The sequence below is a fragment of the Nycticebus coucang genome, chromosome 18 (assembly GCF_027406575.1).
Source record: "Nycticebus coucang isolate mNycCou1 chromosome 18, mNycCou1.pri, whole genome shotgun sequence".
Classification (NCBI taxonomy): domain Eukaryota; kingdom Metazoa; phylum Chordata; class Mammalia; order Primates; family Lorisidae; genus Nycticebus; species Nycticebus coucang.
The window spans coordinates 78509244-78535627 of NC_069797.1; the positions used below are offsets into that span (position 1 = coordinate 78509244).

Here is a 26384-nt window from a genome sequence, read left to right on the forward strand (position 1 = left end):
GTTAAAACACAAAGTAATATACATTTACACTTGCTGCAGGCGGAGGAAGCAAGTGATGAAATACTCAGAGCCCGTTTCCTGTTTAATTTTTGATGCAAACCCATCAGGGAGTCGTTCTCCTTCACTTTCAATTTCAGGGGTCCTGAAACTTTGCATTTCTCCAGGGCTCCATTTTTCTGATTGATGGGCTCTTGGCCACCCCCATGCCTGCCATCATGGGTCTGTTTTCCTGAAAGCCAGGCTCACGCCTATGGCAGGTTTCTCAGGCATGTGACTCATTGGAGCAGCTGATGGCTCAGAGTCCCACCCTCCAGCTGCCCGGGGGTGGGGCCATATTCAGATCTGCTGGTCACAGCTAATGGCAGCTTCCCCCACCACGCCCGTGGGAGCGGCTAACCTAGACATCCAGCTACCTCCAGTCTGCTGCAGGCCCCACCTGGCCCTATTGTTTGACCGGCCTGCTTCCCCCCTGTGGCCTCAGCTGAGACTCCCAAGTCAGGATTTTTAGTTTGTTTAAATTTTATCCTAGAAAACACAATTATTAATAGTTTTGGTCAAGTGATAAAATGCTCACCAGAGAACACTGCTGTTTAAAAGTTGTCATGCAATTTTAGAGTTTATTAGGCGCTCTGAGGTCACTGAATCTGGCCCACCGAAGGTGGTGGACAGTGGGCTTGCCCTGTGTGCTGTCTATGTGTACGAGCCACCAGCCTTGACATCCTCCCAGCCCTGTCCTAGGTGAGCAGGTCTCAGCATTTGTATTGCAATAGTTCTTAGACTCTCTTATGTCCTTTCTCCTTGTTAATACCATGAGCACAATTATTTTCCTTCTCTCCCTGAGATGCATGGACAGCTCAGCCTCTTCTGCCTCAGTAGTCCACACTCCAGGCAGCCGTGCGCACCCTGGGCAGCTGTCCCACACGTTATTCCAGTGGCCTAACCGTAGCCCTTCCCTTCACTCTGCACAGGTGAAACCAGGGCTGTCTGTAGGTACCTTTGTGGGCCACAGACCACGAGGCAGGCGTCCTCAAACTTTTTAAACAGGGGGCCAACTCACTGTCCCTCAGACCGTTGGAGGGCCGGACTATAGTTTAAAAAAAAAAAAAACTATGAACAACTTCCTATGCACACTGCACATATCTTATTTTGAAGTAAAAAAACAAAACAAGAACAAATACAATCACACCGCCTCATGTGGCCCACGGGCCACAGTTTGAGGACCCCTGCCACGAGGTGTGGCTGGTTCAGGGCACACTTCTGCAGAGGACTGCCTTCCCGTGTCCCGGTGCGACTTCCTTGAGTTTTGTTTGACTCTTAAAAGGACTAAGGAGGTGTCCAGCTGGTGTGCTGAAATTCTCCCTCCAGTGCACTCCAGGCCTTCAGCACCCAGGATACAAACAGTTGCCAGGACATTACGGACAGTTTAAAACTCATTATACCTCGTCTTGTTGCTGAGGGCATTTCAGCCCCAAGCTGCAAGAGAGCACGTAAGAATCCTTTACAGGATGCAAGGTCCCAAGGTGTCTGCCCTGGCCACGAGTGTCATGTGACCACACAGGGTTCAGAGTAGCCCAGACCTCCCCTCTGCCCACCCTTGTCTCCAGGTCCCCCTGACTTATACACACTTTCTTCTAACTCTCAAAACAGGGCCCTGCCCAGCACACAGATCCCCCACCTATGAGTTGCCCTCCCCTGTGTGCCTGTTGGTAATGCCTGGTGGGTGTTGTTCTGCTCTTTCCCTAGGCAAGCCTGGGACCTCGCTGTGGACATCTGCCTGTCTCAGCTGCCGACCATCATCGAGGAGGGCACTGCGTTCAGGGTGAGTCCCCCGACGGCAACCTGCACGTCCACTGCCCTGGCTTGAGTTTGCCTCAGGGCACATGCCGGTGCATTTGGCCCCACCTGGGGTCTGCACAGGAGCCCACGAGGGGCCGTCCTGGTTTTCTACTTACTGAGCATTGCTACGTGTGGGACCCTAGTAGAGTCACACACAGCCCCTGCCCTCAGGGGACCTGTGTCAGTGCAGAGCATGGGGTGGGATGGGCAGGGGGTAGTGGGCTTGAAAGGGCCTGGTCATTTGGAGGGCAGCCCAGCAATGGCCACAGAGACAAGCACCCCCAGCTGTCACCGGGAATCCTCTTTCTGCACCCAAGAGGGTTTCAGAGCCATGAGCCATCTGTCCATCATGCATCCACCGTCTTTTTTTTTTTTTTTTTTTGTAGAGACAGAGTCTCGCTGTCCCGCCCTCAGGTAGAGTGCCATGGCGTCACACGGCTCACAGCAACCTCTAGCTCTTGAGCTTCAGCGATTCTCCTGCCTCAGCCTCCCGAGTAGCTGGGACTACAGGCGCCCGCCACAATGCCCGGCTATTTTTTTTGTTGCAGTTTGGCCGGGGCTGGGTTTGAAGCCGCCACCCTCGGCATATGGGGCCGGTGCCCTACTCACTGAGCCACAGACGCCGCCCTCCACCGTCTTTTTTTTTTTTTTTTTTTTTTTTTGGTTTTTGGCCGGGGCTAGGTTTGAACCCTCTACCTCCGGCATATGGGACGGGCGCCCTACTCCTTGAGGGCACCACCCTCCACCGTCTTTTTTTAATGTTCAAGTCTGTTGCAGGCTGCCCTGAAACAGAAGCTAACACAGTCCCCACAGTGGATTTGGCAGTGACCATGGTCTTCCAGACCAAAGGCCTTTCATAGACCATGAACTCTTTGGGGGCAGCAACAGGGTCCTCTTCAGAGTCACCAACTTTGTGGAGAGCAATGCCTTTTACCCTGCATGGTGCCTGTGCCCACGTCATCCCCATCCAGACCTCTAGTGCCTGCACCTCCCACAGGGGTCAGAGCCTTGTCACTGCAAGAGAAGTTTAGAAAACTTCATGACACTTTGGCTTTTTTGCACTCTGAGCCTGGCTTCACTTTGTGCTTTTTAAGGGTGAGAACTGTCTGCTTTTACCTGAAATGATGTGGTTTCTATATGCATGTGTGTCCCTTTTAAACTGAATACTTCCATTTCTGTGCAAGGTATCTTTGCCAAGTGTCTTTCCAAGGATTTTGCAATATCATTTCTGATCTACTAGAATCAGTACTCTCCACCTGGGAATAGTTTCACATGTAGGGAAAGGGAGGTGGTAACTGATGTGGGCCACATACTGTTTTTTTTATTTGGCCTCTTCCATTTTGGAGGTTTAGCATACATGTACAAAACTGTCCACACTCTAATTGTGCAGCCTCATGAGTGTTTACAAACTGAGCATACCGTGTAACCCACGTTAAAATGCGCCCCCTCCCCCCTGCCTCAGCCTCCCAGAGTGCTGGGATTACAGGTGTGAGTCCCGTGCCTGGCCGTAAATGTTTTTCCTTTATGAACAGAAATTCTCTATTTTAACAAAATCTAATTTATCAATGCTTTTTCTGTTATGATTAGGGCTTTTGGTAACTTGAAGGAGACAGTCTCCTCTTTTTTTTTTTCTAAAACCGTGTTTTCCCTTCTACTTTTAGTCCAACAGTCCCCTTAGAATGCACTTGGGGGTGGGGGTGAGGTAGGAAATGCGCATTTTTCCTGTTGTGAGCATCCAGCCTACCCCATGTTACTGGTGTGGATCCACAGCCTTCTCCACGCAGCTGTTCCTGTTCTGGGCCAAGGGTTATCGTGCCTCTTCCACAGTCTCAGCCTGGACGCTTTGTAGGACAGCAAAGAGGACAGGCCAAGCCCTGCAGCACAGTCCTCTCTCCAGTTTGCATTTCCATGTGATTTTGGGGATCAGTTTGCTATTTTATACAAAGAACTGAGACGGCAGTGAATGTACAGGTGAAAGCAGCATTCCTGCTCTGTTAAGTCTTCTAATTTGTCCACATGGTGTAAATGGTGTTTTCTCAAGCTCCTTCTCTGACTCTGTGTTTGCATCCAGGTATATACTGTCTGGTGTGATTTTCCTTAGCAATGTTACAAATTCACTTCTTCATTCTAATGGTTTGCCTGTAACTTAATGGCCTCATCCTGAAAACGTTTTCATATATACTAAAAGAAAGGGGATAATTGTCACTCTTCTAAAATCATCAGTTGGCAGGGACATAGTTTAATGAACAGTGAAATCTAACAGCACCCTGTCAGGATTGTCCTTTGTGGTTGTAGTAAGCAAGGCCAGAAGGAGCCACCTACTGGCAGGGAGCTTGAGGTGACCCAGCTCACACAGGTTGGAAGGTGCGGGCCCTCTCTACCCCTTGGAGTTCATTGGTGTCTCCTCTTTGAGCAGTGATGTTATCATAGAGCCAGGTAAATGACATCACTGTCAGAACAGACACTGTTCTGCCAGTCTCAGAGTGTCCAGGCAGTGGCCACAGAGGAGAAGGTGTGCTGAGTTCCTGGTAGCAGAGTTGGTGGCTTAGCTTGGGCTATGAGTGTGAGTCCCAGACATTCTCAGCGACCTTCCTGCTGATGTCCCTTGCACGTGGGCTTATCTTTACGATGCCAAATCTCCACCAACTTTGTGGAGAGCAATGCCTTTTACCCTGCATGGTGCCTGTGCCCACGTCATCCCTAGCCAGACTGTGTGGACAGTTTTGTACATGTAAGCTAAACCTCCTGGCCTCCGAATTGTCCCAGGAGCCTCGAGTGTGTGATTTGGCTGGATGCCTTTGAACCCTTAGCCCACGAGTGTGCGTGAGCTTTCTGGACACTCTCCCTGGGCTTCCACACCTGACCCCAGGTGCACTGCTGTACCGTGGGGAACCTGGGTGGCGTGGCCTGCATCAGCCTGCATCAGCCCTGGGACTCGTCTTTATAGGTGTGCAAGGCAGCTGCCAGGGAGCTTTACAGAGCCTCATTTAGAATGCTGAGCCATTCTCATGTCACTCCAGTTCACCAGCTCCCAGGAAGCATGACAGGCTCCTGGCTGGCAGCGTCACACTTTCCTTTCTGTCAGTGGCAGGGGAATAGATCCGGAGTTTTTCTTTATCTTTCTGCATAGAGCAATTAACTCCAGCCATAAGCGACATGTGAAAATCCATAAGGCAAAAACCAGTCTGAAAGAGCATAGAGATGTAATTCCCTGAACCACCTGACTCCATTCACTGTATGTTTCCTAACTCAGCCTCCGCATTCTTTGCGACAGTGGGGAGGGGCTCTCATCAAGATTTTGTAAAACCAATTTATGAATAATTCGCACTTCAAAACAGAAAATTCACTTTGAGGGTGCTGTTACAGGTTCACAGGCTGCCTCTAGACGTGGTTAGTGTTCTATAAGGGACCTCTCCAAGCACCAGTTCTCAAGTGGGACCTGCTGCCAGTGAGGTCTCACCAGATAGGCCACAGGGCCTACCCGGAGCTCAGCCAATCCTGGCTGAGCAGAGAAGAGGGTTCAGATCTGCCCTCTGTATGCCAGGAAACACACCCCTGACCTGCTAACCACATTGCATGGCTCAGCTTTGTAGTGACAGACCAAGCAGCCCCTCCCACCAGGGGCCCCATGCCTTCTTTCCTGGGCTTGCTGCCCTCTTCCAGAGCCCTCTTGGGGTTTGCTTGGTAATTGCCATGCTGGTAAGGGACACTGTAGCCCCAGTGGCAGGACAGGTGAATCTTGGGGACCTTTCTCTCCCCTGTGCTCTTGACTCAGTGCTCCTTCAGACTCGCCAGCCTGGGCCAGCAGCTACTGCCTTTGTCCATGCTTGCCCCTCTGGCTCCTTGGCCAGCTCCTGGGGTCATTCTTGGGCCTCTCCAAACCTGAGACCTGAGGCTAAGCCAACTAGGGCAGCCCAGACCCATGCAGCCCGGTCCCCATGCGCCTACTATGCTCATCCCAGGAGCCCTAGATGCCCCCTGGCAGGCCAGCCACATGCGCGCTCTCAGTCTGTCTCCCGCTCACACACACACCCTCACTGTCCAGCTGCAGCGCCCCCTCCTGCCTCTTCTCCTGAAGGACAGGGCCACCCGGAGGGAGTAGGTTCCCACTCGTGTCTTCCCCCTTTTTAGCCCCCAGGCCACACGTGCTCCCCCTGTTCTTGTAGAACGGCCCTGCCCTGGCTGCACCAGCCTCCACCTGTGCTGGGCTCCATCCTGCCAGCCCACCCCAGCCTGCACCCCTTACTCTCCCCTGGGAAGTGCACCTCCTGCCAGCCTCCACCTGTGCTGGGCTCCATCCTGCCAGCCCACCCCGGCCTGCACCCCTCACTCTCCCCTGGGAAGTGCACCTCCTGCCAGCCTCCCCCTATGCTGGGCTCCATCCTGCCAGCCCACCCCGGCCTGCACCCCTTACTCTCCCCTGGGAAGTGCACCTCCTGCCAGCCTCCCCCTGTGCTGGGCTCCATCCTGCCAGCCCACCCCGGCCTGCACCCCTTGCTCTCCCCTGGGAAGTGCACCTCCTGCCAGCCTCCACCTGTGCTGGGCTCCATCCTACCAGCCCACCCCAGGCCTGCACCCCTCACTCTCCCCTGGGACGTGCACCTCCTGCCAGCCTTCACCTGTGCTGGGCCCCATCCCGCCAGCCCACCCCACCCCTCACTCTCCCCTGGGACGTGCACCTCCTGCCAGCCTCCACCTGTGCTGGGCCCCATCCCGCCAGCCCACCCCACCCCTCACTCTCCCCTGGGACGTGCACCTCCTGCCAGCCTCCACCTGTGCTGGGCCCCATCCCGCCAGCCCACCCCACCCCTCACTCTCCCCTGGGACGTTCACCTCCTGCCAGCCTCCACCTGTGTTTGTCCCCATCCCGCCAGCCCACCCCACCCCTCACTCTCCCCTGGGACGTGCACCTCCTGCCAGCCTCCACCTGTGCTGGGCCCCATCCCGCCAGCCCACCCCACCCCTCACTCTCCCCTGGGACGTGCACCTCCTGCCCTGCTCTTTATTCTCCTTCCATCTGTAACCAAGTCCCTGCAGTGAACCATGGTGCTGGTGTCCCCAGACTGCTCTTACTGGTCCCCAGTGACCTCTGGGCTGCTGAGCCAGTCGTGGCCAGCTCTGGGTCTACTGGCTGTGTTGTCCCTCTTTTTTTTTTTTTTGCAGTTTTTGGCCGGGGCTGGGCTTGAACCCGCCACCTCCGGCATATGGGGCCAGCGCCCTACTCCTTTGAGCCACAGGCACCGTCCCTGTATTGTCCCTCTTGAAACACATGGCTCCAGTGTCCAAGCCCCTCACACACCCTCCCCTCCACGGCTGTGCCTGCACAACCCCTCCTCAGGCTCCACCTCATCTCCTTGACTCCCTTCTCTTTCTCACTTAACTTAAGAAACCTTTATGTGCCATTGACTCCTAAATGTATCTCTTCAGCCCAGCCTTGTCCCCTGCAGGCTGGCTCCCAACATGTTCCTCTCCTAGCCTCCCCAGCTCTGTGTGGTGGCACCGGCCTTGCCCAGGCCACACGCCTTGGAGCTGCCCTCAACCTTCTTCCTCCCTTGCCCCATCTGTTCTAGTCACCAACTCTGTGGACTCTCACGGTGTCCCTGGAGCGGGTGCACTGTTCACCTACACCCCCCCACCTTTGCACCCCACACACCTGGCCCTCACAGCCTCCTCTGCTTGTCCACAGCACAGCCCGTTCTTCGCAGAGCAGCTGACGGCATTCCAGGTGTGGCTCACCATGGGTGTGGAGAACCGGAACCCCCCCGAGCAGCTGCCCATCGTCTTGCAGGTGAGTTTCCTCAGCCGTGAGGGTTGCTGAGGTCTCCCATGGGGAGAAAGCCCCCCACCCAAGTCCCCAGGACATGTGGAAGCACAGCCCTTGGCCCTGCCACACTCGGGACATGAGTCACACACAGCCAACCGCGAGTCACTGCAGCTGCTGTGTCTTTATCCCTGAAGGGCTACTCTGCTAACATCACTCCGTCCCCTGATCAGGGGTGCATTGGGTATGTCTGCAGCAGCCTCGCTGCTCTCCAGTCTGCACTCAGGAGGAAATAAGATGCTGCTGCAGCCCCTCCACTCCAGCCCCTCCGCCCCTCTGCCCTGGCACAGCTCAGGGCACATCACAGGCCATGATAGGCTCACAGCACAGCAGGCTAGGCCTAGCCTTCCTCCTCAGGGGCTTGTTATCTTGGCTGCTGTGAGGGAAAGGCCTTCTCAGGGCATGCCATTCAAGCTCCAGTGTGTCCTGTTCACGGGCTGGGAGATCACTGCCATCGTCCTGCCACCTAATTTGTGATTAGTGGGATAGGAGGGTCTAGAGGCTGTCACGGGAGGTAAACTCAGGAAGATTTTATAAAATTTTTGCTTGAGTGAATGTGTATTTGTGGGGGATATGTGTAGGCTGGTCAGAATCAAAGGCGTTTACAAACCACTAGTCAGTGCAGCCACCAAGGTCTGATACCTCATTTCACATGCTGAGTGCAGTTTCTAGTAATGGGGGGCTGAACATGCAGGGGGCTGTGAATGCCTGGGAGGCCGCAGGAGGGTGAGGAGCCCCACCCCATCTTTGCATACCTAAGTGTGAGGGGAGCCATGCCTCAGCTGGGCCGCTGCATCCTGCAAGCTGGCAGGGTAAGGTCTCCACCTGCCCCAGAGAGCTGATTAGGTCACTTTGCATCCATGAAGCTCGAGTGCATGTCTCGTCATCCACCTATCCAAGGACACTAGCCCCCCTCCTTCCAGGAGGGCTGGTATCTCCTCTATGAAGGCTGCTGCCCACACTGCGTAGGGCAGGCATTAGTCTTCACTAGGCCAAACCTCACTCTTGCTCAGAGAGATCATTTCCAAGACAGAGGAGCAGTTTATTTCTGTCAGGGCCACAAAGTGCAGCAGCCTCCCTTCTGCTGTGCAGTTCACTTAGCCACTGGGGCTGCTTGTGTCCAGTTGCAACAGGACACCGAGAATCTCAGCCAGCAAAAAAGGAGTGAAGAAAATAAGCACCTGTAAATGTGAGACTGTTAACAGCAACCGGTTCTTGCTGGCGCTGGTGATAAGGTGAGCAGCAGAGCAGTCCTGTGCCAGTTCCCCAGATGTTTTTGATGCTTTAAAGGCTGCGGCTTTTGTGACATTATAAAAGAATTGCAAAAATTATCTTTTTTCTGTTGTGTGCTTCCAGATTAGCGTAAGTCATGAGATTGTAAGGTGAGCTGTAAACAAATAAACTAGTTTTCAAAACAAAATATGTAATGATAACAGCTATGAGACAAAGCTAGGCAGATGGCAGGCACTGATGCTTTCTGTTTACTCGAGCAGGAAGGAGGCTGTATGTAAATGGCAGGTGACAGGTGGGATTTCAGCTGGCAGAGGCTTGGGCTGCCTGATTGTTCAATAATGGACAGCGTAAGATTGGTCATCTTCTAAGCAGGGCCACGCTGCCAGGCCTGCTGCGTCCGGTTCTTCTGTGTTTCTGAGCGGGCTTCTATTGCCCCTGTCTAGTGGTGTTCCATTTACAGTCCACACTCCCTTAGGGAGAGAGAAGTCCTCCCAGAAACAACTTTCTGATTTCAGGAAAGGAAATTAGAAATCCTGCAGAAACAAAATGAGGCATTTTCTGTATGAGCAGCAGATTCTTCATCGTTAGAGAGGGTCTGTGTCGTGATGTGCCCAGCCTGGATCAGCAGACGAACCTTTATTTAACCAGAAAATAAGGAGGAGACAAAATGCAAAGGCACGTGAGCTTCATCTGGCGTGGTCCACAGACAGCTTCTCTCTCAGTTTAGTTAACTTCCTCGTGCCTATCTTAATAATCTTTATTTTTATAGTCAAAGATTGGACCCCATAAACCTTATATTACCCTCTGCTACCTTGGGGATAGGACAGTGTTCCCTGCAGACTCCCCTGTAATCCCCGCATTACCCTCCGCTGCCTCGGGGGTGGACAGTGTTCCCTGCAGACTCCCCTGTAATCCCCGCATTACCCTCCGCTGCCTCGGGGGTGGACAGTGTTCCCTGCAGACTCCCCTGTAATCCCCGCATTACCCTCCGCTGCCTCGGGGGTGGACAGTGTTCCCTGCAGACTCCCCTGTAATCCCCGCATTACCCTCCGCTGCCTCGGGGGTGGACAGTGTTCCCTGCAGACTCCCCTGTAATCCCCGCATTACCCTCCGCTGCCTCGGGGGTGGACAGTGTTCCCTGCAGACCCCCCTGTAATGCCCGCATTACCCTCCGCTGCCTCGGGGGTGGACAGTGTTCCCTGCAGACTCTCCTGTAATGCCCGCATTACCCTCCGCTGCCTCGGGGGTGGACAGTGTTCCCTGCAGACTCCCCTGTAATCCCCGCATTACCCTCCGCTGCCTCGGGGGTGGACAGTGTTCCCTGCAGACTCCCCTGTAATCCCCGCATTACCCTCCGCTGCCTCGGGGGTGGACAGTGTTCCCTGCAGACTCCCCTGTAATCCCCGCATTACCCTCCGCTGCCTCGGGGGTGGACAGTGTTCCCTGCAGACTCCCCTGTAATGCCCGCATTACCCTCCGCTGCCTCGGGGGTGGACAGTGTTCCCTGCAGACTCCCCTGTAATGCCCGCATTACCCTCCGCTGCCTCGGGGGTGGACAGTGTTCCCTGCAGACTCCCCTGTAATCCCTGCATTACCCTCCGCTGCCTCGGGGGTGGACAGTGTTCCCTATGGACTCCCCTGTAATCCCTGCATTACCCTCCGCTGCCTTGGGGGTGGGCAGTGTTCCCTGCAGACTCCCCTGTAATCCCTGCATTACCCTCCGCTGCCTTGGGGGTGGACAGTGTTCCCTGCAGACTCCCCCTACTTGCATTGCTGGTTGCAATGCAACCATGTGCTTTGTCCCTGTTCACAGTGTGATCAGATAATGATCTTCACAGGGTTACGTGTGTTTGCTATTGCTAAGTTTTGAGAGTTGCAGTTGAACCCAGGAAGCCTTCCAGAGAAGCCTCCTGCCCTGTGTCGTCTAGAGACCCGACGTGGGGCAGCTTCATGCCCTGCAGACGGGGTGGTGATGGAGACTGGGTATGGCAGAGTGCCCTCGTGCTGGTGCCACGCGCCAGGCATTCTGTGCGCTCTATTTCATCTAATATTGAATGTAGGCCCCTATCAAAGACTCTCATCTCTCATTTTTCTTGGTAAGGAAATTGAAGTTTCTAGAAGTTAGGAATAGTAATTTAAGCCACACTATTAACAAGAGGTAGCTGCAGGATTAAAATTACATCAGCTTGGCCTCCAGAGCTCACCCTCTTTCATTGAGTTGCCTCAAAGCTTGAATTCCAGGCTGTGATGGCACAGGAGGCCTCTGAGCTGAATGTGGGAGAGGAGGGGTGAGCCTCTAAGTCAGGCCCCCATTGGCAGGCCCATGCATCACTCCCAGCTTCTGAGCCAAAAATCTGCAAGCAAGCTGCTCACACACCCGTCATCCCAGGAGGGCTCTGCTCCCAGCCAGACACCCCAGGCTCCAACCCTCCCTTCCCTGGCCTGGTGTCTATCCCACAACTCCACCAAGCTCCATGTTCCTAGACCCATGGTGTCCTTCGCAGAAGTCCTGCTACCCAGCGCCCAAGAGCCACCATCTATTGCTGGCCCATCTCTCTAGCCCTCCACCATCCCAGTTTATCCCTTTGCAGTGGCACCCAGCTCCCACCTCACTGACCCCTCTTCCTTCCCTCTCTCAAGGGCTTTCAGGCTCGTTCCAAACTTTCCCTTTAGTGTCTCTCTCCCCATCTCGGTCTCCACACCACAGACAGGTCTGCCCACCCAGGCAAGACTATACTGTACTTGCTGTTTAACGTCACCCAATGGCCTCTTCTTGTTCATGGGACTAACTGGGCTCTCAGCACCAGTGTGCAGACCCCTGCCCAGTGTGGAGCCCAGTCAAACTGGCCACCTGCCCTTCCTCAGATGCCCAATCTTTCCCTTTCCCAGCTCCTCCATCTGGAGCCCAGTTGTCCCCTCATCACCCTTAGCGTCCGGCTGCCCAGCTGTGCCCTGTGCATCTCCTCCCCGGGGGGAGCACCCTTCCCAGCACCCCTCAACTGGGTCAGGGCTCCCATGTTACACACGTTGTGGCCGGGCAACCAGTGGCCAAGGTGGGCAGAGAGGCCCCTGTGTGTATGGCACCTGTAGGACACACCTGCTCTATAAACATGGGTCCCGGGATGCTGGATTGGAGAGACTTAGCACACAGTGTAAGTGACTCCATTAAAAATGTTAAGCTCTCAGGCAGGGCGTGTGGCTCAGTGGGTGAGGCGCCGGCCCCATATTCCAAGGGTGGTGGGTTCAGGCCGAGCTGCAACAAAAAAATAGCTGGGCGTGGTGGCAGGTGCCTGTAGTCCCAGCTGCTCAGGAAGCTGAGGCAAGAGAATCTCCTAAGCCCAGGCGTTGGAGGTTGCTGTGAGCTGTGTGACGCCACAGCACTCTACTGAGGGCGATAAAGTGAGACTCTCCCTACAAAAAAAGAAAAAATGTAAAGCTCTCTAGGCGGGCATTGTGGCGGGCGCCCGTAGTCCCAGCTACTTGGGAGGCTGAGGCAAGAGAATCACTTAAGTTCAAAGTTTGAGGTTGCTGTGAGCTGTGATGTCACAGCACTCTACTGAGGGTGACATAATGAGAGTCTGTCTCAAAAAATAAAAAAGTAAAGCTCTGCTATAACAACAAAAATAAACATACACAGACATACGGCAGAGGTTGCTCCCTTGTTTATGAAGCCCTTTCACACATCAGGAGGGAGAAACCGAGCGCCTCAGCAGAAGAATGGGGACCTGCACAGCCCTAGCATCCCTTGTAATTGAAGAATTTCAGATTACAAAAGGATGTGTTTTTACCTGTCACTTTGGCAAATGATGTTAGTGTGATACAGGCTAGTATTGCCCCACACTTTTTTTGTTTGTTTGTTTGTTTGTTTTTTGCAGTTTTTGGCCGGGGCTGGGTTTGAACCCGCAACCTACAGCATACGGGGCCGGCACCCTACTCCGTTGAGCCACAGGCGCTGCCCTGCCCCACACTTTTGTTATTTAATAAAACCCTTGTGGGAAGGTATCGTGTCTCCCTTGTTTTTGTGAATTGAGGTTCAGAGATGTTAAGTAATGTGCCAAGGTTACATAGCAATGAACACTGCCTGGCAACCAGCAAGGGCGGCAGGAAGAGAAAACCACATGCTTCTCGGGAAAGTGAGATGGGTCCAGTGGAGGGCAGTGATCGGAGCAGTGTGCTCTGCCCTGTCCTCGTATTCTCAGTTTGTCTTGGGGGCGTGCAGATGTCTTAGGGTGTTTACCATAGCATTGTTTATAATAGCAGGATTTCGGTGACAATTTAAAGCCTAGCAGTGGAGAAACTGTTTAAAGGAGTTATCTACATTTCCGTAAAAGAAGTGCAATGCCGCCATTGGGAATGACACAGCTAGAATGTATTTAGTTTAAAAGGGAGATGAGAAAGACAATAATATTATTTAGTTTAGAAGAAATAAGAGAAGTGAATACATAGAGAACATTTCTGGAAGTCCATATACCAAAATGCCACTAGCGAGGTTTTTTTTTTTTTGAAATGCAATTACAAAGTGTTTGTTCTGATACTTTCTATAGTAAGCATATTTTATCTGTATAATGAAGGAATAAAGAATGTTTTCTTAACCTATTTAAAAGCATGCACTGGGCCAGGCTCCATGGCTCATACCTATAATCCCAGCATTGGAGGCTGAGGTGTGTGAATCCCTTGAGTGTAGGAGCTCAAGACCAGCCTGAGCAAGAACAAGACCTTGTCTCTACTGAAAATAGAAAAACTCACTGGGTGTTGTGGTGGGTTCCTATAGCCCCAGCTACTCAGGAGGCTGAGGCAGGAGGATCACTTGAGCCCCAGAGTTTGAGGTTGCCGTGAGCTAGACTAACGTCACAGCACTCTAGCCTGGCTGACAGAGTGAGACGTGTCAGTGAGTGAGTGAGTGAATGGATGGATGAATGAACGTGTGCTCTGCCAAGAAAGCTCCAGCTACAGGTGACTCAGCAACAAGCCTTGGGCCAAGCCGAGCCAGGCCTTAGGCGAATGTGGTCTCCATGATACAGTTTCCTTCTTGTTTCTCCAGGTGCTGTTGAGCCAAGTGCACCGGCTGAGAGCTTTGGACTTGCTGGGAAGATTTTTGGACCTGGGTCCCTGGGCAGTGAGCCTGGTGCGTGCCTTTGGTATTTACTTGGGGGCCAAGGGAGGAGGGTGGAGTTGACACAAGGTGGGTTTGCACTACGGGATGTACTGAGGCCCTCGGAGAGCACGGCAGGGTCCAGGTTTGGCTTTGCTGTCTTCGCCAGCCTGGCATTAGATACCGCCTTTGCAGGGAAGGGAATGTTGTCAGAATGTGGATTTCTTCCGCCCCAGGAATCGTGCTCACACTCTGTCTTCACTCTCATTTCCAGCACGATTCTGAAGCACTTCTGGTTCCTCGTTCTATAGGGGAGCAACACAGGCCTTTTACAAGAGAAAAGATTAGCAGAGACAGAACCGGAAGTGTTTTTTTTTTTTTTTTTTTTTGTTTTTTTTTTAAGGAATAAACCACTAGGAAAGTGAAAGGGCCCCTGAGAGAGGTGTGCCACTTAAAGGAAACTCAAGACCTGCCAGCAGGTGCCAGAGGCAAACTGTACTCGGTTCTGTTTGCAAATAAACATTTAAAATGGAAGTCTGAAAAGTTGCTATTCATGAAGCTGTTAGAAGTTTTACACAAACTGGGTATTAGATATGATTAAAGAATAGTTTGTTTTTTAGGTGTGGCAATGTTATTATGTTTTTTTGTAAGAAACCTTATTTTTTAGGGAGACACTAAAAATTCACAAAGGAAACCTTGTAAAGAGTGGGGCATGGCCGGCTGATGTCTCAGGAGCTAGGCTGTGGGAACAAGGCATGTGTGTGTTTAGATGTTTTCAGGACATAATGCCAGCGAAGTCTGACAGCTGGTGGCCCAGCACTGAAAGAGGAGAGAACAAACCCCAGACTGAGAGAACCAGGCAGCACTCGCCACGGGGCCACTGATGCTCCAAGGGGGCTGAGGGTCGAGCTCTTGGTGAAAGGTGTGTGTGTGATGAGTGCCGCTTAGTCATCGTGGAAACGCTTGGATTGTATTCTTTAGTAAGTCGGAAGCAGGCATCCTCAGTAGTTTAGAAAGAGTTGCATTTGTAAGGTTAATTTTATTTTTTTTTTTTGGCAGTTTTTTTTTGCCAGGGCCGGGTTTGAACCCACCACCTCCAGTATATGGGGCCGGCACCCTACTCACTGAGCCACAGGCACCGCCCCAAGGTTAATTTTTTTTAAACTAATTACAGCCCTTTAAAGAATGAAGCTTGTGCTAACTAGAAACTCTGCTGCTGTGTGAACAGCTGCCACATAGTTGATATTGCTGCAGGTGTGGGTGTGGCTCTCAGCTAAGACCCAACCACTGAGAGGGGAAACGAGAGCTCCCCATTAAACATGGCCCTCAACAGGGAGGTAGGGACACCAGTCACCTGGATCCCACCTCCTCCTCCTGCTCTGTTTGCAGGGGACTAACACCATTTGCCAGAGGGGGATACTGGTGGGATCTCATGGAAACTCAACAGCTTTCAGATGAGTGCTGAGCAGTAGCTGAAGCCATTGGGAATAGCCAGATTGCCCAGCTGCTGTGCACACTGCCACCTCCTCACCCACCTCCCTGACGCCCAAAGGTGCTCTCTGCCGGGAACAAGGCAGATGCCATTGAGCCACCAGGATTCCACAACACTGCCTGTCCTACCCAGGCAGGCTCTTTCTCCACGTTTGACTTCAGATGCGGGTGTGGGTGTTGGGCACGGCGCTGTGGTCCAAATGTGGGCATCACCAGGAAGGTGCCTGGTACTCTGCCGCTGAGAGCAGACGGCCACCCGCAGGAGCATGCCATGGGCTCCCAGGCACAACGTGGCACCTCCTGGCCTCCACGCCAGTCAAGGCAGGAAGTGCCCGGCAGCTTTGGGGAGGTCTGGAGGAAGCCCCTCATCACCTTACAGTGGCTCAGCTCGCCTTCTGCGCATCTGTCCCCGCAGCTGGCACTGACGCCCTCCGTTCTCCCCATAGGCCTTGTCTGTCGGCATCTTCCCCTACGTGCTCAAGCTGCTCCAGAGCTCGGCCCGGGAGCTCAGGCCACTTCTTGTTTTCATCTGGGCAAAGATCCTTGCTGTGGACAGCGTGAGTAATTCCTTCCATCCCACCAGCCCAGCCCCTTCCCTGCTTCCTCTTGAACTTGAGACCACATTCCCCCAAACCTCAGCCAGTGCAGACATGAGGCAAGCTGGGCCAAGTCGGAGCCCCACATGTCCTGCTAGGTGCAGTCCTTCTTCTCCCAGGGTGAAGTGCCCCCTGTCTGTCTGTGGCCCCCTGTCTGTCGTACATGGCCCACAGCTCCCATGGCTCACTGTCTACTAGCCTTCCTTCAGTGCCCTGCACTCTGTCCCCCTGAGCAAACCTCAGGCCTGACCCTGACACCACACCAGCCTCTTTGTTCCCCCAGGTGCTTTTTTTTCCTCAGACCCCAAACCTGTGAGCAGGAGCACAAGCCCCCCAGGGCCACCCTGAGGATTCACCGTGGCCTAGGCTTAAGGCATTGGCAATCACCCTCCCTAGGGCTGCCTCGCTCCACTGTCCCTGTCCTGTTCTGGGCAGGCTCACAGTCAGTGGAGATGTGGTCGCAGATAACCTACAGTACAGGGCAGTTACATTCTAGGGACCAGCACTGTTGTGGTCGTGTGCATTGAATAGGGTCTCTAGGGTTGTGAGTGGCAGTATCAGGAGTAGGGAGAACACTTATGGGCTTGGAGGAGGTGGCAAGGGTGTGCAGGGAGAGGGCGTAGAACGGACCAGGCAGAGTTCAGGTCAAGGCGTCCGGGCTTAGTTTAGCAGTACAGAGATGTTAAAAACTGAGCTGCAGGTGTCTGTGAAGTGACTGCATTGAGCCTGAGGGTTAGGGTTAAGGCTGAGCTGCAGGGTGGGAGGGGCCAGGACATGGGCAGGGCCTGAGCCTCTGTGGCTGGCAGAGGTGACCTGTGATCCGAGAGCAGGCTGGGAGCATCTCAGAGTTGATTCAATGTGACATGCAGTTGGGAGGGGCCTAGCCCACCTGGGGAGGCCCTTGAGGGAGAGTGTGTGATGAAGGCTTAGAGCTGAGGGTAGAGCTCTAGAAAGTTCCTTGTTTGGGAGTCGGAAGGACTGGGAAAGGCCTGTTTATAGAAAGCGGGGAAGCTTCCAGAACAAATTGTATGTGCTGGGGGAGGGGGCACATTGTCCTCTGCAGGGTTGTTGGGACAGGGACATCTCAGAGATGTCCTTGTGTCTGGCAGGGTGTCCAGGGCAGCGTGGGCAGAGTTGGGCAGAGCTCTGTGGCAGGGCTGCTGGGACCTGGCATCAGTGATGGGCCAGTTTGCAGCCAATGGTGACCTGACAGGCTCCTGCTGGAAAACCTCTGGGCACAGTGGTGTCGGCCTGGACCTCACCTGGCCTGCTGGGTGTGCTTGTGTGCCTGAATGTTTGTGTGTACACACGTGTGTGATGCTCCAGTGACTTCCGTTTGAAAAGTCCCTTAATTCTTTTTTTTTTTTTAAGACAGAGTCTCACTTTGTTGCCCTTGGTGGTAGAGTGCTGTAGTGTCACAGCTCACAGCAACCTCCAACTCTTAGGCTCAAGCTATTCTCTTACCTCAGCCTCCTGAGTAGCTGAGACTACAGATGCCCACCACAATGCCCAGCAATTTTTAGAGACAAGGTCTCGCTCTGGCTCAGGCTAGTCACGAACAAGTCCCTTAATTCTAACACAGACCCTTGGGGCCATGTAAGTGTGATCGTGCTCTTGTACGTGGCCACGTAGCTGATGTATGACGACCTGGCATCCCACTCACCCACAGCTAGATCTGCAGCTCTGTACCCATTCAGGGCAAGAGGGTCTCTCAGAGTCACAGAGCAGGTGGGTGGGATGCTTGTGCCAGGAACACAGGGCATAGGTCACAGCATTTCTGTGAGGCAAGCAAGGGAAGAGGCAAGCAGAAAAGGATTTTCTTTTTGTGAGACAGAGTCTCACTATGTCATCCTCGGTAGAGTGCAACCTCAAACTCATGGGCTTAAGCGATACTCTTTCCTCAGCCTCCCAAGTAGCTGGGAATACAGGTGCCTACCAGAACGCCCAGCTAAATTTTTTGTTGTTGTTGTAATTGTCGTCGTTTAGTAGGCCCGGGCTGAGTTCGAACCCGCCACTCCCAGTGTATGTTTCTGGCACCCTAACCACTGAGCTGCGGGCGCCGAGCCATGGGTAGACAAATCTGAAACCTCTCCGGGCTCCTGCTACCTGGTCTGTGCCCCAGGGTGCCTTACTCGGCCAGCCTTTCTTCTCGTCACCCAGGCTGACCTCATCCCTAGCCCGGGTCAGCACACCAAGCCTCAGGCAGCGTTTCTCCTGCACCCCACTTCTCTGCTCTGCCTGTCTCCTACTGGGCAGCCCGCTCTCCCCCGCCCAGGTAGCTCTGTCCCCTGCTACCCCAGGCAGCCCTCTGACCCCCACTAGACAGCCCTCTGACCCCCACTTTGCTGGTTGCTTGACCGTATTCACCCCTCCAGCTCCCTGGGCTTATTCCCTTGCTTGGCACTCTCTCCCTGCTGTCTTGCACACTACTGCCCACAAAGTCACTCCTGTGTCCCTCTGCCCAAGGCCACAAGTCTTGCTGACCCATGTCCAGCCAGGCCTCATCACCAGAGGGTCTCATCACCAGTGTGTGATCTCATTCATCTCCCAGGCCTGCTGATGTCTAGAGCCCAGAACCACGGAGCTCGGCCATGTGTGTGCCCCATCTCACACCAGCCCTAGGTGTGTCCAGCCCCACTTTACTCGTGAGGTGCTGAAGGAACTGTATGTTTGATGCTGCTTGAGGAGCTGTGTGCACAGCACAGCTGGGCGCCTGGCTGCGGGTGCTGTGGACCAGGTCCTTAGACCACCTGCCGCACTGTCTCCTTGAAAGACCTCATGCCACTGAGGGACATTCTGGACAATTTCTGGTCGAAAGTGAGCCTGTGTACCTCGTCTTGCCACCTCATAGCTGCCACAGCCTTCATCCCGCAGAGTTAAAGTTATGTGTGCCTTGGGCTTCTTCCACCTCTCTGCTCCTCTCCCAGCCCCATGTCTGGCTCTGTGGTGTTGCAAGTCCTGTGTTTTTGGCCTTCCCGCTCATGTGAAATGTGCCTCTGATGTCCTTAGAGTCCCCCGCAGACTCCTTGAGCTCCATCGTGCAGGTTGGCTACCCGTGCTACTTCACAGACAGGCTGGCCGGAGTCAGTGAAAGAGCCTGCTGGGAGGGGAGGCTGAGGCTGGCCAGCCCTTGGAGTGTGGGGCGCTTCTGAGGGATGAGCCTCCTGTGTTCTAAGCACCTGTCTAGACTCACTGTGGGCTGAGGGCCCCTATAGGTCTGTGGCGATAGCGGGAGGATGCTAGACCTAAAGAGGGACTCTGGGTAAGCAGGAGACACAGAGGGTGGCAGGGTAGAGGAAGGCATGGCAGTGCACAGTGGGGCAGCAGGCTGACAGATACCTGGCTCGTGACAAAGACCTCATGAGAGCACAGGACGAAAGCCCTTCTGATATTCTATGAGGAATCCAATCCTGGAGGTCTCTTTCAGAGACACTCCTAGTGCCATGTTCCTGTACACTCGACACTGTCAAAAACTACCAGGCAGCTGGAGAATCAGCAAAATATAACCCGTTAGGAGGAGGAGGCATCCATGCAAATCTGCTGAGAGCTGCCACAGGCATAGAATCGGCAGAAGGGGACATTAAGGCAGATATTGAGAATCTATTTTGTATTAAAAAACTTAAATTGTCACATGGAAGATATAAACGAGATATAAACTCGTTTCTAGGGATGAAAACCATGGTATAGTATGTGAAAAAAACACCGATGAGCTTAACAGGCCATTAAACATTGTGGAGGAAAAGGCTATGCAAACTATCCAAGGTGATGAGTGGTGAGAGACATTTTTTTTTTTAAAGGAGCAGCATTAGTGGTGTGACGACTGCAAGTGATGTAATATGTGGTATTTGGGGTCCAAGGGATTGGACACAAAAAAATCTCAAAAAACATGGCAAATGTTTTGGGAAGTTTGGTGAAAACTATAAACCTACAGATGAAGGAAGCTCAGCAAACCCATTACAAGACGCAGGAAGAGAGCCACAGCACGGCATAGTCAGACTGCTTTAAAATCATGACAAATTTAAAGACCCAAAAAGCAGCCAGTAAAAAAAAAGGAATAAAGAAGCAGAGATGAGGCTGACAGCAGATTTCTTGGGGTGCAGTGAGAACGACTGATTGGGGCAGAGCTGCTGGGGCACTGAGGGAGGACCACTAGCCCTGCCACACCTGCGGCAGTCTGCTTCCAAAGAGGAGGCAAAATAAAGACTTAAAAACACACTGAAGGGCTGGGCGCCTGTGGCTTAGTGACTGGGGTGCCAAGCTGACGGTTGGAGCCCAGCCCAGGTCCACCAAACAACAGTGACAACTACAACCAAAAAACAGCCAGGCATTGTGGCACATGCCTATAGTCCCAGCTACTTGGGAGGGTGAGGCAAGAGAATCGCTTGAGCCCAGGAGTTGGAGGTTGCTGTGAGCTGTGATGCCATGGCACTTTACCCAGGGTGACAGCTTGAGGCTCTGTCTCAAAAAAAAAAAAAAAAATACACAAAAGGTGAAGGACTTCATTACAGGGAAGGAAATGTTAGGAAAAGTCCTTTGGGCTGAATGAAAATAATACCAAAGGAAATATCAGGAACAAATATTTTGTGGAAAAATATGTGCTTTTTTCTACTTTTAAAATCTCTTTAAAAGATAATTGTTTATGGGCGGCGCCTGTGGCTCAAGGAGTAGGGCTCCGGTCCCATATGCCGGAGGTGGCGGGTTCAAACCCAGCCCCGGCCAAAAACCACAAAAAATAAAAAAATAAAAAAAGCTGTACACTTTAAAAAAAAAAAAGATAATTGTTTAAATAAAAATAACAACAATGTGCTATGGCATTTATAGCATTTTTAGAAGTACGTGTACAGTAACAATTGCCAAAAGGTCGGGCAGAGAGAATGAATAAACACTATGATGTGAGGTGTCCTCACCACCTGCTCATGAGCAGTGTGGCCCACAAACCCCACAGCCACCACCAAAGATGAAGAGTTACAGCTCATTAGCCAGCATGGATATTAGCATACACAGCTACTGTCCAAGGAGAACAGAGAAAAGGGAGAGGGAACTAGATGCAACAGACAGGAAGAAAATGAGATGACCGGCTTTCCAGCTGACCACATCCGTGGTCACTATGGAGTCTGAATCCCACAAGTAGAGGCAGGGGTGGTCAGAGTGTGCCCGTGCTGCCTACAAACAGTGCATTTCAGTGTGGAGACACAGCAGACTGGCAGTCAGAGGTGGGGAAAGACATCCCTCCCACCACTAAGCAGAAGGCCACAATGCCTGAGTGGGCATCACAGCAGGTGTGGGAGCAGAGAATAGTGCCAGGAGTAAGCAGGTCATTTCAGAGTGCTGCGTGACCCGTCCACCCAGAGCACAGTCGCCCTAAGTGTCTGTTCGCCCACTCACAGAACCTCAAGTACATAAAAGGAACACTGTGGGCTGCAGGGAGAAGGGGGCGCGTCCAGGTTCATGCTTGGGTACTTCAACCCTCCCTTCTCAACAGTGGACAGAACAAGTGGAAGAGAAGGCAAGAAGGATTGAGGAGGCTCACCAAGAAGGCCCCGAGAGTGTGCTGAGAGGGCTGCACGTGCACCAACACACATGCCTCTGCTGGTTTGAAGGATGGCGCTTATGGGTGTATATTCTAAACCACAGTATGGTCAGCATCAAATCCAATTGTAGATCCTGGGAAAGTCTCTGTACATTTGAGAAGTTAACAGTATACTTGTAAATAAATACATTTTTTTTTTGAGACAGTCTCTCTATGTTGCTCTTGGTAGAGTGCTATGGTGCCACGGCTCACAGCAACCTCAAACTCTTGGGCTTAAGTGATTCTCTTGCCTCAGCCTCCCAAGTAGCTGGGACTACAGGCGTCTGCCACAATGCAATAGATAAATTTTTTTAAATTTCATAACATAAAATTGAAATAAATAATATAAATACAAAATATGTAAAATATAACATAAAGGTACAGTATGAAAATATATAATTATGTTAATTATAAACAAAGAATGTAAGTAACAAACATTTACATAAGTAGCACGTATATATTAGAGGACATGGTGGCTCACACTATGGTGGCTCACACTATGATCCTACACTCTGGGAAGCCAAGGCAGGTGGACTGCTTGAGCTCAGCAGTCCGAGACCAGCGTAAACAAGAGCAAGACCCCATCTCTACTAAAAACAGAAAACCTACCTGGGTGCAGTCACTGAGATTAATGTGAGCTACAATGACGCCACGCAGTCTACCCAGGGCCACAGAGTGAGCCTCCGTCTAAAATAAATAAATTAGTTAATTAAATATTATAAATAATTTAATGTACGTATTCGTATTTAAAATGTTTATTGCAGCCCAATTCATAATGGCTAAGTCATGGAAGAAGCCCAAGTGCCCATGGACTCACGAATGGAGTAGCAAATTGTGGTACATGTATACCATGGAATATTATGCAGCCTTAAAGAAAGATGGAGACTTTACCTCTTTCATGTTTACATGGATGGAGCTGGAACATATTCTTCTTAGCAAAGTATCTCAGGAATGGAAGAAAAAGTATCCAATGTACTCAGCCCTACTATGAAGCTAAATTATAGCTTTCACATGAAGACTATAACCCAACTATAGCACAAGACTATGGGGAAAGGGCCAAGGAAGGGGAAGGGAGGGGGGAGGTTATGGTGGAGGGAGGGTAATAGGTGGGGCCACACTTACGGTGCATCTTAGAATGGATAGAGGCAAAATTTACTAAATGCAGAATACAAATGCCTATATACAGTAACTAAGAAAATGCCATGAAGGCTATGTTGAACAGTTTGATGAGAATATTTCAGATTGCATATGAAACCAGCACATTGTACCCCTTCATTGCACCAATGTACGTACACAGCTATGATTTAACCATAAAAATAAATAAATAAATAATAAATATTTCTATGGAAATTTAACATATTAAATTTATATATTAAAAAAATAAGTTAAATCATATAGATGATACATGCTTATACATTTATATTAAGAAATAAAATATATACAAGTTTTAACAAGTTTTTTCAAAAAAAGTCTGAGGGGGCTTGGTGCGGTGGCTCACACCTGTAATCCTAGCACTCTGGGAGGCCGAGCCGTGTGGATTGCTTGAGCTCATGAGTTCAAGACCAGCCTGAGCAAAAGCAAGACCCCATCTCTACTAAAATTAGAAAAACTGAGGCAAGAAGATCGCTTGAGCCCATGAGTTGAGGTTGCTGTGAGCTATGACACCACAACACTCTACCCAGGGCAACAGCTTGAGGCTCTATCTCAAAAAATAAATAAAAAGAAGTCTGAGGGAAATAAAACACTTTATATTGAATGAAAAAATATATATAACATCAGAATTTGTGAGACACACCTGCACAGGGCCAGTGGCTCGCCCGCTGGGCACCTTACAAATGAAGGAAGCTTCTGTGTCCACCCTAAGAGGTTAATAAAAGATAAGCCCAAAGCATCAGGAGGGTGGAAATTATGAAGATCAGGGTGGAGATCAGGGCAGAGGGGAGTGGTGAGACCTGAGGGACATTCAACAGAAGCTAGTTCTTCAAGCAGATCAATGAGATTGATAAACCACTACCCTGCCTGATAAGGAAACAAGAAAGAAGACACAATTCCCAGGATCTGGAATGACAGAGGTGACGTCACTGCAGGTCACGCAGATGTTAAAAGGACAATAACCACAAATGTCACCGACAACTCCCTGGGGAGCTTTGATGATCTAAACCCATTCTTTGAATGACACAAACCAGGCTCACTCAGATGAGCTGGTGATCTGAACAGCACATCCTATTGAAGACGTTAATTTGTAGTTAAAAGCTTTCTTACAAAAAACATTGCAGCGGCGGCGCCTGTGGCTCAGTGAGTAGGGCGCCTGCCCCATATGCGGAGGGTGGCGGGTTCAAACCCAGCCCCGGCCAAACTGCAACAACAACAAAAAAAAAATAGCCGGGCGTTGTGGTGGGCGCCTGTAGTCCCAGCTACTCGGGAGGCTGAGGCAAGAGAATCACATAAGCCCAAGAACTGGAGGTTGCTGTGAGCTGTGTGAGGCCACGGCACTCTACCGAGGGCAGCAAAGTGAGACTCTGTCTCTACAAAAAAAAAAAAAAAAACATTGCAGGTCCCGAGGGCTGCACAGGTAATTCTGCCACACGTTAAGGAGGGAATATCTGGGTGCAAGCAGACACCTTCCCGTGTCATTCTGGGGGGCCAGCATCACCCTGACACCAAAACCAGGCAAATAGTTTACAAGAAAACTGTAGGTCGTGTCCCTCGTGAACATATCAAAATTCTAGGCAAATATTTCACAAATTACGTTCAGTAGCACATAAGAAGGGTAATACAGCACAGCCTATTGGGGGTTGTTTCAGGAGTGTGAAGTTGTCTGATGATTGAAAAGTCAATGTAATTTGCCATATTAACAAAAGAGAAAAGAAAAATCACATTACTGTCTCAAGAGATGCAGAGAAAGCATTTAACAAAATCTGAGATCCATTTCTGATTAGTAAATAAAAATGTGCTGTGGCAGAGTGGGTAGGGCTCCAGCCCCACATACTGAAGGTGGCGGGTTCAAACCCATCCCCGGCCAAACTGCAACAAAAAATAGCTGGGCGATGTGGAAGGCACCTGTAGTCCCAGCTACTCGGGAGGCTAAGTTAAGAGAATTGCTTAAGCCCAAGAATTGGAGGTTGCTGTGAGCTGTGACGCCGCAGCACTCCACCCAGGGCAATAGCTTGCAGCTCTGTCTCAAAAAAAAAAAAATGTTTTAATTAAAAAAACATAAAGTAAAATGTGAACTACTGCCCAGCCAGCTAGCAATAGGAGGGAAAGTCCTCCACCTGCAGCCAGTGCCGCCCTGAGCGGTGAAAGGCTGAATGCCAAGCTCAGGTGTCTGTCCTCACTGTCTATACCGCGTGGAAGTTTGGGGTGGTGCAGTGAGCAGGGAGACTGGCATCTAGGTTGAAGAGGAAGATGAGTACCCCTCAGTATTCTCCCACAGCACAATCGTGTGTGTGAAAAGTCTGACTGAAACTACAAACATTGTTTCCAGAAAAAGTTTGTGAGTCATGAGATCGATACACAGAATCAATTTCATTTATGTTCACACGCACACACTAGGCACCAACAAGCAGAGTGGAAACTGAAATGAAATGCTTATAGTGGCCATCAGGAACACGGAGTACTCAGGGACGCGTTCTGACAAGACGCAAGGCCTGTGCACTGAGACTGAAGCCATTGTGAGAGCACCTAAGGAAGACCTGAGTGAGTGAAAAGACACCCTGTCATCACGCGTCCTCACTCTGCAGTCCACGTGAGGTGCAGAGGGGACCAGACAGACCAAACAACGTGGGGTCAAAATCCAGAGGCTTATAAAGGGCGTTCCGTGAACAGCCAGGAGGTTCTCGAGTGCAGACTAGCTGTCGGGTGGCAGAGCAGTGCTCACATTATACGTCTGAAGAATCAGGCCAGGGAAGCAAGTGCACTCCTCCTAGGAGCGCGCCAGGCTGCCTGCAACTTCCAAACCATGTGGTGAGCACAGTGTGAGTGGCAGATGTGGCCAAATACTTTTTTTTTCCCCAGAGTCTCACTATGTTACCCTCGGTAGAGCGCTGTGGCGTCACAGCTCACAGCAACCTCCAACTCTTGGGCTTAGATGATTCTCTTGCCTCAGCCTCCCAAGTAGCTGGGACTACAGGCTCCCCCCTCAATGCCCGGTTGTTTTTTGGTTGCAGTTGTCATTGTTCTTCAGCAGGCCTGGCCCGGGCTCAAACCCACCAGCCTCCATTATGTGGCCGGTGCCCTACTCACTGAGCTACAGGTGCCAAGCCATAGCTGAATACTTTTTTTATTGTCCTTAAGGCCACTGACAGGGTCAGAGCTCAAAGGCTGTGCTGCCATAGAGGAGAGTATACAACATGTGGCCACCTCTTTGACTCTGCTGGTCCCTCTGTCAGGCCGGGGTGGGGGTGTTTAATAAGTTCCTTACGACTGCTGTTGTCCATTGTCTGTCTGCCAATTGCCAAGATTAAGGAATCACAGATAATCAGTTAAGGGCTCCTGCAGGCAAGGTTCCAGTTAATTGAAGTTTTTTTGTAGACACAATAAATATGCAATTCAGGCAGACCTTGTACATTACAGTTAATAAAATTGTGTTACAGTTCCACCAAGGAATACCAGGGCACGATGTCAGGGAATTTGGAAAAACACTTTATGTTGTTGGTATTTACAAAGTGAATCCAAGTCTGGGGACTCAAAGATGCTTCCGGTGTACAAGCTGCCATGGTACCATGAAGGAATTCACCCCGAGACTGG

General features: G+C 51.4%; 1 protein-coding gene across 2 annotated transcripts in view; it reads left to right on the forward strand.

Moving 5' to 3' along the window:
- Nucleotides 1-26384, forward strand: part of RPTOR (regulatory associated protein of MTOR complex 1) — a 333344-nt gene that overhangs the window by 233316 nt on the left and 73644 nt on the right. For both annotated transcript variants that reach the window (XM_053568488.1, XM_053568489.1), the window contains exons 10-13: nucleotides 1744-1819; nucleotides 7523-7624; nucleotides 13932-14015; nucleotides 15920-16030. In XM_053568488.1, coding sequence (XP_053424463.1) covers nucleotides 1744-1819; nucleotides 7523-7624; nucleotides 13932-14015; nucleotides 15920-16030 — 373 coding nt within the window. The remainder of the gene's footprint in view (nucleotides 1-1743; nucleotides 1820-7522; nucleotides 7625-13931; nucleotides 14016-15919; nucleotides 16031-26384) is intronic.